At 40.8% G+C, this 14,686-nt stretch overlaps 1 protein-coding gene across 1 annotated transcript in view; it reads left to right on the top strand.

Moving 5' to 3' along the window:
* LOC139710999 (multiple epidermal growth factor-like domains protein 8) overlaps positions 1-14,686 on the top strand; it is a 72,005-nt gene that overhangs the window by 46,769 nt on the left and 10,550 nt on the right. Inside the window, exon 5 of the mRNA XM_071622915.1 lies at positions 6,758-6,852. Within this exon, the coding sequence (XP_071479016.1) occupies positions 6,758-6,852 (95 nt within the window). The remainder of the gene's footprint in view (positions 1-6,757; positions 6,853-14,686) is intronic.

The raw sequence follows: 14,686 nt of genomic DNA, 5'->3' as shown, positions 1-14,686 counted from the left end.
GAAACAGCGCTCAAACCAAATAGGTTATGTGCAGATTTGAAATTTACATAATGTACCAGGTACAACAGTATCTGGTACAACGAAGGTGGTCTTTACAGCATGTGTCTAGTGCTGGAGCATTGTAAGAAACATTGCCCCTGCTTGCCCAAGTGAGCATTTGCGCAAGGGCCCCATATTTTCATCTTCATCTTCATCTTTTTTTAGTGGTTAATGATGGGACGTGGACATTTTGTTTCCATTGACATAATTGTACTGTAATCATACTTATGATAATACAAACACATCTCACATCACAGTTTACTATTAAATTTCAATGAAATTACAATGAAAACAAACAGCACCCTTACAAATCTATTACACAATCATATCCAGAATCCAATTTCTTTAACCCTATAGAGCCCAAGCTGTGTGGGTCAAGCCTACTTAACCTGAGACACTTCATGTCTTTTCATATTGGAGATACATATACATGTACATTTGTACTACCGTAAAACGGGGTGAATGGGGACAAATTTAAAGTTCTCATGATTGTATTTTTTTTCATGCAGCCCAGAGACTCAATCTTATGTGGGGATTTTATGTCCACATAAAATACCTTTAATTTGGTATTGTGAAAGAAAATAAATATTTGGGGGAAAAGTATGTTTTTTGATAAAATGATGCTGTCCCTATTGACCCCAAATTTGGGGTCAACAGGGACAACACTAATTTTGATCCAAAAAAAGCTGTTTGGAGGCATTTTTTTTTCAATCCATCCAATGAATTGGATTAAGGGAACAACAACAGAGTTTACAAATGTTATACAAACATTTAAGAGCAATCTATTTCATTGTTAAATCAATCTTTAACAAAAATTTCAACAGCCCAACAAAATGAGCTGATATAAAAAATGTGACCCATCAGGTCAAAGGTTAAGATTGAAAAGTAAGTCAAAACTTTACTAATCCATTGAATTGCACTCAAATATTTACCCACTTCTTCTTCAAGTGGCAAATCATGATGTACAATCTTATTCATACACTCTAAATTCAGTGTAACTTGACTCTTATGATGTCGGGGATATTTTGGGAGTTCTTACAGCAATTATAAGCTGGCACCTATAGTATGGGTCTAACCCAAATAGATGTGTTATTGGCATTAAAACATGCAGAAGACAGAGAAAAGGGTAATGAAATACAAGTGGAAAAGTCCTAGCCTGTCTTAGGCAGTGAATAAAATTCCCAAGAGGGTGGGTGGGACAGGGTTCCCAGACCCTTCCTCCCCAAGTTAGGGTTAAGACAGCAAAGTTCACTCTCATCTATGTATACAAAAGTGAAGCCACATATAAAGATCTTATTGCTCTCTTGTCAAGAGATTTAGAATAAAAATTCACACTTTTGGAAATAGTCGGACATAACAAACATTTCAGAGTAATTTATGACATTATAATAGTTAATCATACAGAAAATTTAAAGGGCCAATCAAACGACACCATGGTGTCCCTATTCACCCCAGTCTAACTGATTTTTTGCTCAAGAGAAGAAAAAATGTGCTGTCACAAATTCCTGTTGAAATAATTATTTCAAATTTAAAGGTGTGTTGTAGGACCTAATAGGCTAGATTCATGAACCTTTTTTAGCGAATTTCATTAATCAATCTCCACAGGAGCAGAAAAGTTTTGACCGCCCTGATTTTTTTGTGATTTTTTGAAAACTTTTTATTTGGACCTCCAGTACCCTTTAAAAAATTTTTAACATCAGGAGGACCACTATCTGGACACTGTTGGATGGTCCTTCCATCCTGTGATAAAAATAAGAAAAAAAGTTTAAGCAAATTTGAAACATGCACATTCAAAAAACTTTTCTCGGTTTTGTCCCTATTCACCTCGCCGTCCCTTTTCACCCCGTTTTACGGTACAGTTTTCATGGGGTGTGCATGCACAATGCTTACCAGAAATCAAGGTATATTGTGAATGAAAACCATACTAAGTGAATTACTGTGATCAGTGAGAATGAAAATGGCACCTAACAAATTACTGTCAGTGGCATTAGATACCTACAAATGTACCACGGTAAATTCTAATACCAATGCACAACACGTAAATATTGCACAGTGAATCTCAATTGCCTAGGGTAATCAAGCAAATGGGTTTTAATAGCACCTCGCTAAAATGGGGTTATCAACCAGTATTTAATCATTTTGAGGGCTGCAGACTTAATAGTCCTACACATATATTGTTGGAAGCCTTTTATTCCTTCCATATTTAAAACGGCAAGTTGCAAAGTTGATGGCCACGTATGCATCATAGATTTTACACATTTCAGTTTGAAGTCAGTTTAACCATACATTGCATAGTGAGGTGCCGGATTTGATAGCTTTGTAGAATTTTGTGCACAGCCTGTTACACTGTACATCCACGAATTTTCAGTCAACTATTCCGAATAAACTCTACAGAATTTTGCTTTAAGTGCTTCCTTAGTAGCATAGCCTTTCTTGGACTGTGAATATTTATGAATTGCAGTCAAGGGTTTGAACAAAGCAGGCATCATATAAAATTGCTCCTTAGGCTTAAAAAGATCAAATAAAAACGTGAATAGGTAAATGTGAGGGCAGGTTATAATGTATGGAACAGGGAAACCTCCATTATTTTATGACATGCATATAACTACTTGCACAGATGTGATATGTGATTCAATGTAAAAAACTGATAGCCAATACTGTAATAATGGAAATTGTTGCTTCCAGCCCATAACGTTCCAATTGTTCATGCATCAACTACATATATGTGCTGAGTGTGTGTGCTTTTAATAATAGAAACAGAACCTACAGAGATTTCAGTCTATATTAAAGTGTAAAGCATAAGTTTGGGTTTGACCAAAGCAAGCATAGGTGAGAATAGCTCCTTTTACATGTAGTTGGAGAAAAACAGCATGATACATTAACCCATTTAAGACAGACTGTTTTGCTATAACATGCATTTCCCATAGACACCTGCCTGAGTATTCTCGGGAGTTTGTCCTTGACAGGTTTAAAGGCAGGTTATTATTACAGATTAATGTTTGGAGCAAGGAAAAACTTCCATCATTTTATGATACGGTGTGATGCCTGATTCACTGATACCTTCAAACTAATACTGGAAAAGTGGAAAATGTTGCAGCGTTCGTTTAAAGTTGTTGGTGCCCTGCTTCCAGGCATGTATCATTCATATTCATGGTGAATAATTCATTAATCGGTTCGAAGACATGTAATTACATGCACTACATTGTAATAGCGTGTTGCCAGTCTATGACGTCGAAACACACCAAAGCTTTGCAACTGATTGACAAATTTCCCTACATCGACATATAAATTTGTCAATCAGTAGCAATGAAAACATCTCGACGGAAGAATTTCATGAATTTGAACACAAAAGCTTGTTGTGTATCTGATCACAGACAAAAGAAAAGAGATAAAGCTAATGAAAAAAAAAGACTGTATAAAAACAGTTACATACATGTGCAGAGATTTCAATCCACAAGCATTAGTGGGCATGCAGCTATCAAAGCATTAACATATTTTCAACATTTTGTATTATTCACCCTAGAGTGTATGTCATTGCCAACAGGCAGGTGATATTTATTGATGACCTTAAAGCATCAACCAGAGAAAATTGATAATTCAAGGTTTGCTCGTACCCTAGACCTATTGATTGCACTGCCCTGTTGCCAGGGCAGAACTTGGTGGAGTGATGAATTCTAAGGCCACATGATCCCTTTCCATTCTTCTCTCTCTCCCTCCCTCTCTTTTTCTGCGCTCGTTCTGTCTCTCTCGCTCTCTCTGGCATTCTGTCCCCCTCCTCCCCCATCTCTCTCCGTGTGGAGTTTGACACCAGTTTATCAGGGAGCTTGAGATTTTCGCAACGGGGACGTTCGGAGGAGAAATATGTTCTGTGCATGCGCAAAGATGTGCATCATGCCAATCTATTTATAGCTTGTGTCATCCGAGTTTTTTTCACTACGCGTTCTGTGCTCTTTTTACGTCCGCTCGATTCACGTAGCGAGCTACTAGTACATGATGCACCCATCATATGGGGGCGTCATTTAAAGCTACATTTCAACACAATGCAGGGAAAGAGGAGAACGTCCAACACAGTCATCGTCTCAAAAGTCCACGCCGCAAATCTAAAGCTCCCTATTATCTCCGCCAAGGAAAGGTAGTTATGTTTTCATTGGCTGTTTGTTTGTCTGTTTGCAAAATAACTCAAGTTGTGAACGAATTTGAATGAAACTTGCAGAAAAAGTTGTTAATGACATAAGGAACAAATAATTGAATTTTGGTTGTGATTTGGGTATTTTTAAATGGATTTTTGAAGAATTTTTGATCTTTTGGCAAATAGGGTCAGTGATCTTGGGAGTTCAAGTTGCACATATTTGAGCTTTGCTTACGTGCACTAGAGTGCGTGCTATGCTCAAGGCACCGTTCAGCATGCCGGAATCTGTGTGATGTATGATAACGCAGAAGGGTTCTTTATCAGGAAATCGCGAGATTTTCAGTATGCGTGTATGGAAGCCTGTGGAAATGGGCTGCAAAAAACACAAAACATGCATGTGATGGGGTTGGCCTCCAAATCATTTTTTTTTGGGGGGGGGGGGGGGTGGGGGAGGGGATGGAGCTTACGGTGACCCTTCAACCTCTTTCGCAGAGAGACCGTGCTCCTCAAATGCTCGCACTGCAGTCCAAACGAGCGCTTCTTACTGCTAAAGGAGTGATTGATTGGAACTCGGAGAGAAACCACACCTCCCTCCTTGCTCTGAAATTACGCAGAATCCACAAATAATCCACAAAGCCTTCCTCGGTCATACGTGTGAACGAACGATAATTTGAATGGTCGTAATTGCAATCTGGATGGTGTAAACCAGCTTTACAATTACGTTTCTTGGCCCATCTGAAAACGGCTTCAGTTACGGAGTGTCATACACTGAAAGGGCTCTCCTTGGTCCCTCTCCCACTCTCTTTCCCTTCTCCCATATGCAATTCCACACTTGGCAAAAGAACTTGTTTAAAGGGGATGACTAGTAACTGATCAGTGGGAATCAGTGGGAATGCTGGGGGATGATTGTTCCAATCCTTGTGGGATTCTTTCATGAGTATGTTATATATCTATTGTTATGTGAAAATTATTTGCTTCAGAATGGTCTCATATTCAAGTAATGTGCAGTTTAATGTTTCCAGGTTAGCATGCCTGTACAGTGACGGGGCGATCGGGAAACATTAAACTGTACATTACTTCAATATGAGACCATTCTGAAGCAAATAATTTTCTCACAACAATAGATAGTATCTTCCCACAAGGATTGGAACAATCATCCCCCAGCATTCCCACTGATTCCCACTGATCAGTTACTAGCCATTCCCTTTCAGTTCAGTCTGCTGTCTGCAATTAGACTGTAAGCACCTTTCCACAAAACATATAGCATGCCTATCAAATGGACAAGTCTTGATTATGATACGTGGAAGATGATATAAATATATGAACATGTAACGTTTGAAAAAAAAATTTGAAGTATGCATCATGGCGGAAATTGGTACAAGTGCGAATAAACATTAGAGGAACTTTTTAAAAGTATTTCTCGGGGGAGGGGGGGATGGATGTGATTCAGGTTTCCTTACAGGTTTACAACAAATACAACTGTTTCACAAAGATAAGAATGAATCCTGTTTCTACACACCAGCCCTTCAAGTGCTCTCCTTTTTTTCTCCACTCTACTCCCACTTCCCTTTCTCTCTCTCTCCCTCTCTTCCTCTCTCTCCTCCTCACCCTGAATACTATTAACCTACTTAATACCTTTGTCCAAGGTTCGTACTTGACGATGTTAGGAAGTGAGTGAGTACGAGGCGAGAGAACAAGGTTTCCTCCCGCTTCCGCTTCGGCGGTGAATTTCTGTTCCAGTGCGTCACATGAACGCTGAGCGCACCCCTGTTCAATGGAGAATTTCCAGTCGGTGCTCACTCCCGACCTTTTCTTCTTTTTAGTGTGTTAAAATTCGTGTGTTAAAATTCATGGATGTTTCTTTTCCTATGTTCAGCCTTGTAATGAACTATTTTTATTCACCTGTTCCTTCCAATTATGTTCCTTAGGCAGGAATTCACTTAGCAATCATCAGTTGTTACTACAGTACTGTAGGTAGGGCAAGCCTCTGGCAAGCTTTGTGGTTGTATAAAGGCACTTTTTTGTGAGCAAAGCGTGCATAGAAAATTAGAATTTGATACATTACAGAAATGGTCTATTAGGCCAGTTTAGCCTGCAGTGCCGGTCAGATAGCTGTCATTATTCAAGAAAACCTGGCAATGAGCCATCTGATACACCTGTTTCGCCATAATGCTCTTAACGTAAATGATTAGATGCTTGGCCAATGGCCATTGAGAGAGAAAGTGGTCGAACGTACTTGTCAGTATTATTGTTTGTGATTGTGTAGGCCAACATCTTCACATGTCGTAGAGATTTCATCTCCCTAATAGTCCGATGAGCTGGTGCAAAACTTGCTTAACTCCTTAAGTGCCACTCAACTCGTCGGCAGCGTGCCAATTGTTATTGAAATCAAAGAGCGCTGCTGGTGATCACAGTTTGCGATGGGAAGGATTCAGAAATTACCTCACCTTCAGTGTGCAAGTGATTCAGAGTGGATAGATAATGAACATTACACACTACAAGTGTGTGATGTGTGCATATTGCAAGAGGGTGGTAGATTCGCACCTCACCAATTACAATATGTTCAACTCGTCTCTCTTGTCTATGCAGGATTTGACCTCAACACTCCCCTGGAGGACCTGTTACAGTACAGCTTTGAGACAGACGAGTGGGCTCAAGTCACACCAAATGGGGGCGACAAACCGGTTAGTACCTTCATAACACTCCACAGGAACACATCTTCTGTTTATTGTATCTTCCATCCCCTGTATTCCCACCCCACTTTTCCATCTTCCAGTATTCATCCATCTACACCCCCATTTCCTATGCCCCATCCTCCAACCATATTATCCCCCATTCCAATCCCCCTTGCTCTATTCTGTAACCATTCATCTCCTATTTGTCATTACTTATGCCCCGCATTCACCTCTGTTCCATCTGCCCATCCCATCATTCCCCTTTCCACCATCCTCGATTTTCTGTCCATTCATCTTCCATTCCTCTCTTCCCCATTCCCATCCTTCCATATTACTATATTTTCTATCTATCCTCCATTCTCCCATTCTACCATCTATCATCCCTACCCCATCCTTCATCTTCAGATCATCCCTATTTTCCCCTTCTCCATCAGCCCATCCTCCATTCCTCATCCTGCAATCCTGCATTTCATGTCTGCCATCCTCATCCTGCAATCCTGCATTTCATGTCTGCCATTATCCCTTCCTTATACCATTAATATCTTCCACCCCCATACCTCAATCCCCATCTTTATCCCATCGTCCTCCATTCTTCCTTATTTCACCATCTTCCCGTGTTCCTCTTTCCACCATCTTCCAGTCTCCATCTGCCATTCTCCACCCCCATCCCACCATCTTTCATTACTGATAATATCAACCTCCATTTCCCATCTCTCATCCCCTACCCCCATCCTTCACCCTCTCCTACATCTCCTCCTACCATGCCCTTATCCCCTTCTTCCTCCATTTTACACCCCACTGCTTCAACTTCTATTAATCCATCCCCACCCCTGTTCTCCATCCTTGATCCCTCCATCCCCATCATTCTTGTTCTATCCTTCATCCGTTCATCCTTAATCTTCACTGCTCTATCTTGTATCCAGTCCTCCCCATTCCCATCCCCGCTGCTCTAATCTTTATTTCATCCATGCCCCTCTATTGTACCTCTCTAGAGTCAAACTTGTCTATAGCGACCACCGTCTATAGCGGCCACCTGCCCTATGCAACCACCAAACACAATCCCCCCCCCCCCCCCCAAGAGAAAAGCCATGTGACCCTGTGTATAGCAACCACCTGGTTACAACGACCACTTCCTTCATCTCCCTTGGGGTGGCAGCTGTAGACAGGTTTGGCTGTATTACCATCCTTTCTGTCTGCCGAACCTCTTACTTCTCATTCCACCATCCTCCGTCCTCTGTCTGATCATCTTCCATTCCTCAACCCCCATCCTCGCTTCCCCATGCCTTCATCCTTTCTTCATCCCTCGATCCCTTCATCTGTTGCTGTTTGTATTTTTAATACACTGTTACGTATGTATAAATGCTTTGTATTTTGTATTTTTGTGTAGAATGATGTATGTTATATTGCAGCGCTCTTTTGGAAAGCAGATTTGTAAAACTGTATAGGCCAACCCTTCAGTATAAAATTTAGATAAAACAAGATGAATGAATATTTTATATACATCCCTTCTCCATGATCCATCCTCCTATCATCCATTCCTCATTCCACCATCCTCTCTACCTTGTTTCCCTACCCCTTTGCCCTGCCCCCTCTTCCCATCTCCCATCTCAGTCTCCATACCCCAAAAACAACAGTGTTGTGGAGAGAAATCATGTTAACCAGTTGGGGACGGACTGAGTTTGCTACAACACACATTTCCCATAGACACCTGCCCGAGTATAAACGGTACTTGGGACTCGTCCTCAACGGGTTAAACAAATGTGTTGATTAGGCAGATGTCTGTACCATATTTATAAAGTTTATTTCATGAAATGACATAGACAGGCAGATTCAAAAAACAATTTGCAGTCAAATATATTAGGATTGCTATTCAGGGTATGCCATATAAACATTCATATTTTGGCGTGTGGGAGTAACACGATTATCATCTTCCAAGTTCGGAAAATGTCACATCTGAAATTTCAGAGCATTGTTTCAAACTAGAACTGGATAATGAATCACCATTCTATGTGCGTCTGAAAGTGTGGCGACCATCGAACAGTACAACTCGGCGGGGCTTAATGTGAGTGTGCGCAAAAGATGGCCAGAGGGAGGCCAGGCAGGGACTAGCAACAACATCATGACCATTAAACAACATGCTCAGTGGGAAACTGCCCATCTATACCATGTTTTCCAGAATGGCTGAGATTATGCATTTGATGAACAGTCTGTCATCTATATGATGATCATTCATATATTGTTTCTTTATCAAGTTTTGCTATAAACTAGTTTGCATCTGAACAGGGTATAATATCTCACAGATGATTCACCAAGCCCACATCAAAGGGATCAGATTACTGACTGATTACTGTCTCTTAGTCTTAGTGGTGTCAAGTTTACATGGACATTGAAAAGTGCATGCAAACTTTCCATTGTTCATGAAATCCAGTCATCGTGATCCACTGTGTAAGTTGTAAAGGCTGGAGATTTTTCAAAGGTTCAGTATTCATGAAGAGATATTCAGTTAGATAAGGCATAGGCTTTGGCTCGTTACTCTGTCTATTTGATACACGAACCCAAAAGGCGTATAATCTTTTGAGTACTTGTTTCTTGATTGTAATGCCTCTTACAGAAAGACCCTCCAAAGAAAGGAGAAGAAGAGGAAGAAAAAAGAAAATTGGAATTGAAATATATTAAAGGGGCTGTACAGTACAGGTTGAGGTGGGGATTCACGTTTGTTACATTCCTAAGTGAGATGATAATGAGAAACCTCTTATGAAATATGAAAGAGCATGTAATTCTAAGGAAGATTCAATGTTAATTTGATGAAAATTGGTTTTCAAATGGCTGAGATATCAAAAAAAGTGATGATAATAAAAGACTACAGGCCACGCCTTTTATTAGGATCTCTTTGTTTCACCTTGTTTTTGGATATCTCAGCCATTTCAGAACCGAGTTTCATCAAATAAACTTTTGATACCCCTTAGAATTGCATGCTCTTTGACATCTCATAGAGTGGTTTCTGAATATCTCGCAAAACGTTAAAAGCTAAATCCTCACCTCGACCAGAACTGTACACGCCCTCTAAAGCCTGTCTGCTTCCATAAGTATCCCCATATTTCTTCATGAAAAAAACAACAACGAACCAACCAAAGAGTGAGTATGACTTCATATACTGTAAATGCTGATATTTTTGTAGTACATTAACTTTCGCCTATTTTGTGCTACTTTTGGCAAATGCTATAACCCACAAAAATATCTTCACAATTTTATCAGCTTATTTTGAATGGGTTGGAAATTGCATAGTGGAAATTGCATAGTGCAAATTAAAAAAACCCACAAATATATATATTTTTTTATCCATTCAGCGCAAAAGATCACATGTAATTGCACAAAATATTGATGTTTACAGTATGGACAAGTAGACTTTGCAGCCAATTGTGGGAATGTAAATAGTCTTCTTTGGATCAGACATACAGTCATAACACTAACAGGGAGATAGGCCTAACTAGGCCGTGGGGACCTCCGAGGCCCCCCCCCCTCGACGTTTCGCGCAGTATATCGCTATCGCGAAAAGCTATCGCTGCAATGTTTCATAGCTTTTTTCTTTCGAGTCTCCCGCATCTTTTGACACCAAATTTGCGATGCCTGGGCGCGTGGTTCCGGAGTTGCGCGTGTATGTGCATGTCAGGTAAAAAATTGCTCAAAAACGTGAATTCGTGTACAATTTCAATGCAAACCGTGCTTACAGGCAAATTTCATAAAAGCACGATTATTTGGGAGTTTTATTGATCAAAATCAATTAATAACATATTTTCTTGTTCGGAACTATGTCGCGGACAAATTTCATAAAAAAAAACAATGAAAAACAAAGTCGAAAAAACAAAGAAATACGTAAGAAATTAAAAAAACAATAAAATACTTAAAGTTTTTTTCTTACATTTGCTAAGGACACTAAAAAGAATATTTACTCCAAAAATGTGCCTGTTTTGAGCTTTAGTGATTTACACCAAATTGTCCGATTTCATACATCATTATGCATAAATTAGCATAATTTAGCATAAATGATAATTTTTTGAAAGATTAACTTCATGGTACTTGAGATTACGTCATAGGCAATGTGTGTGCCAATTTTTGTCGCGATGGCGCGGTCGACGGCCGAGAACTGCCCCCCCCCCCCACTCTATCATCTACCAAAAAAAACCGGCCTACGGCTTGTAGTTAGGGTTAAACCCACCTCACCCATTCCAGCTTCACTCAACCCAACCATCAACCCTGAGCTTACAGGCCCAGTTTCAAAAATACTCCTGAAGAAGAGCAGCATAAGGTCTACCTTACCATCCATTTCCCCCCTTAGTAGCAGCGTTTTTCATTTTTACTGGTATTTGGGCATAGTGCTCATGGATCATGGAAACTACTTGTCAACAAGACATTTGATACCAGTGCCAGCACTTAAATGTGCCTTCACTGGTTTTTGCGGTTTCTTCAGGCAAGGAAACAATAACAAGCCTGTTGAAAAGATTATATTCATACAGTAGGAAAAACAAGTACCTGGCCAGGAAGAGAGGGAAAGCTGTGAAGAGATAGGAAGAAAGAGAATGAGAGAGAAAGAGAGAGAGAGAGAGGGAGGATGGAAAAGGAGTGGCCAGATGAAAGAATTGACAATAGCCCTTTTTACACAAGTTTGTGTTCCTTAACCCCGTACTTTCTCTGACCCAGGACTATCGTTACTCCCGTACCAAATTTTTCAGCTTTTTACACTCGCCAATAAATCCTGTACTAAGCTCTTGTCCTGTGCTAAAGAGAAAACTGACCTTTTTACACTCGTATTTCTTAGTTCCGTACTTTCTAAACCACATGAATATTCATGATTACGCTGTGCACTGTACTAAGTACACGCATGCACCGGCAGTACTTGATTTCCTCGTTTCTGATTGGTCAGTGGGGGTCGGACTTCGTCTCTTCTTCGTCTTCGTTTCTTCGTTCTGTTTACACTCGGTTGCTTGGCACCGCAATTGCGGTACTAACCCTGCTTTTTTGCACGGCTAGATAGTAGGGGATTATCGGTGGGGCTAGCCCACTTTGGCAAAAACAAGTGTAAACAGAAAGTGGGCTAAGGAAAGTCCGGTACCAACGGTGGGGCTAAGGTCCCCCCTTTAGCCCCACCGTTGGTACGGGACTAAGCAAAAATTTGGAAGTGTAAAAAGCCCTAATAATTCCTACTGGTTGTCCAGGCTTCCTCGATAACCTTGTTGTTGGTCAAGGTCTAAATTTGAACGGCAGAGCTAGAGGCACGAGGAATCCAAACCGTGTACCGTGTGGCAACTAGATTCTACATTTCCTGCTGCTGAACTTCCCTGGACTTGATTCTGTCAGAGACTCCAACCCCCAAACACATCGTAAATGGGAGATTCTCCTTGCCATGACCCTCAAGCAAACCGAAGACTGTGATTGCACAAACAGGCACACACTATGTGTGTGTAGCGCTTAAATCATGAACTCGAAACGCAATGTCCCTTGAGGCTGGGGTCGAGCTCTTGGGTTATAGAATGCTCTCTGATACTATTTTACCCTTGTTTTGGAACATAACTGACGAAACTAAAGTTGGGCAGGAGAAGCGAGAGAAAATACATCTTTTAAGTGGGAGACACACAGCTAGATTGGGAGAAATCCAATCTCAAGTGGGAGAAAGGGAGATTTAGCAAAAAAAAACTTCAAAGTAGAGGAGTTTTAGGGTGTGTTTATGCTCAGTTTGCGAAGGCAGAATCAGTGTTTTGAAACGCTGATTCAAAACGCCGTTCACGGTAGCACTGATTATGCTCGCTTTCTTCGACCTTGGAAAGAGCGTTTGCGATTTACTGACCTCAGCAGAGGCAGGTCAAATTGGGGAGCGCGCTTTTTTGGAAGTTTTGGCCTGAGTGTGTGTATTGTTCATGTTTCGTAGCATGTCTGATATAATTTTGAGTGCTTTACTAATAACACACGTACATGAACTGTAGACAATGATAGGAAATACGAGTATTTATTTCATTGACAAATTGTTGCCAAAATTGGAATGTATGATATGTAGTGAGCTCTTCATGCATTAATATGGCTGTCACCATGTACAGTAATGTACCAACAGGGAGCTCGAGGGATCAGCTTTGGTCTGCAAATTGTGTTTCGCAGTACAGTAATCGAAAGGTCGGCTGGCCTGGCGCACGCAATTTCAAGTGAACCGGAAAGGCGATGGAGATGACGTCATTTAAATGCGTTACATGTGATGTGAGTTGCGTTAATGCTTCCCTGTCAAACGTGATTAGTCAGAAACGCCGATCGTAAACGCACTTTTTTGTGCATTTTGAAACGACGTTTTGAAACAGCGTTTATATCAAAATGAGCAAGGACACAACCGCGTTTTGAACTAAATGCGTATCAAAACGCTGATTCTGGCCCGAAAAGGGGAAGCAAAAACACGGCCATAGTCTCTTATTTTCTTTTTTTTTTAAGGGGAGAGGGGAAGGTGTATGCAGTCAGATTATGTGATTTTTGTTCTGTAAGATTAGAAAGAAGGCTACATCATGTAGCAGGAGATTTTGCAAAAATGGCCTAAAAAAGCAGGAGAGTTAGATTTGTTTTATTCTCTTTTATTTTTTGCAGGAGTGGGGGGGGGGGCAAGGTAGATGCAATCAAATTATGTGATTTGTCTGTGTGAGTGTGTGTGTTACTGGAAAGAAGGCTACAGATACTGGACAGACGTAAATATTCACAATTGAATGACACACGCCTTAAAAATAAAAAAAACAACAACAAACAACACACTGTTAGGCAGTCACTGTAATAAAAGCTCTCCATAAAAGAGTCATCGAACTTGTACTGGGCTGTACCACAGGCAGAGAATGATGGCGTGCCAGTGGGAACAAAAGTGAAAGTTACTTTCACGTCACGATGTCACAATCAACTCAAATGACCCCGTTCGTTCATCAGAGTGCCTTTCCTTCCTGCATGCATGCACGCTTGCCCCTTCGTGAAGCTTGCTGCTCGTGTTTCGATTGCGCCGCTTCGGCTAATTTCTTAATGGGGCATCTGCCGTCACTTGTCAATCTCTGCAGATATACAGGTACCTGGGAAAAACAACGACGACAACATCGGAAAGGGGGATGTCTTCATTGATCTGCAGAATCGAAAGACAGATGAAAGTGAAATTAGCACTCTGAATAGGAAACGATCATATGATATATCCCGCAGAAGTGGGAGGTTGTTGTGCTTTGTGTTATATGGAATAGAAATGGCATGCTCAAAGAAGATGAACTCTTGTTATGTTTTTCTTTTACCTTGCTGGCCCTGGGAAGAGAGAGTGGGGGAAGTTACGGTCACATGGTTGTGATTTCTGCTTAGGTTTCTTGAACATACAAAACCCAGGGGTATTCATTTCATGTTTGTATGCATACTGGGCATCATAAAAGTTAATGATACACAGTTTAATTGGTAAAATTCTCTTTGTGACCAGATGCAAAAGACTGTAAACCACAACACCAGAAGTACGGTAGGCCTATTATAGGCCTATTATGGTCTGTAATCCATAATACTGTATACGCCATATATTTCGCGAGTCTAAATGTTCGCGAATCGGGAAGGCCGGACGATTTCGCGAGTGGTTGAATTCGCGATCGTGTAGTCCTGTACTGAAGGGAGAAATGTCCGGGCGTACGTCACATCCACATCAGGATCAGAGTCAATATTTTCATGTGTCTTTAATTTCGAGAATGGCACCCGACTCGCGCAATTTGCGAAAATAAAAACCTCGCGAAATATTTGCCGTATACAGTATCTGTAGCTGCAGGAAATGTGAACTGCCATGCATCCAGCAATTACTGACCTAGGG

This window comes from Diadema antillarum, unplaced genomic scaffold, assembly GCF_040938485.1.
Source record: "Diadema antillarum isolate AM-2024a unplaced genomic scaffold, OU_Dant_1.0 seq00001598_RagTag, whole genome shotgun sequence".
In the NCBI taxonomy this organism is placed as follows: Eukaryota; Metazoa; Echinodermata; class Echinoidea; order Diadematoida; family Diadematidae; genus Diadema; species Diadema antillarum.
Note: the sequence above shows the minus strand (reverse complement) of the source record. Positions and strands in the feature narration are given on the sequence as shown.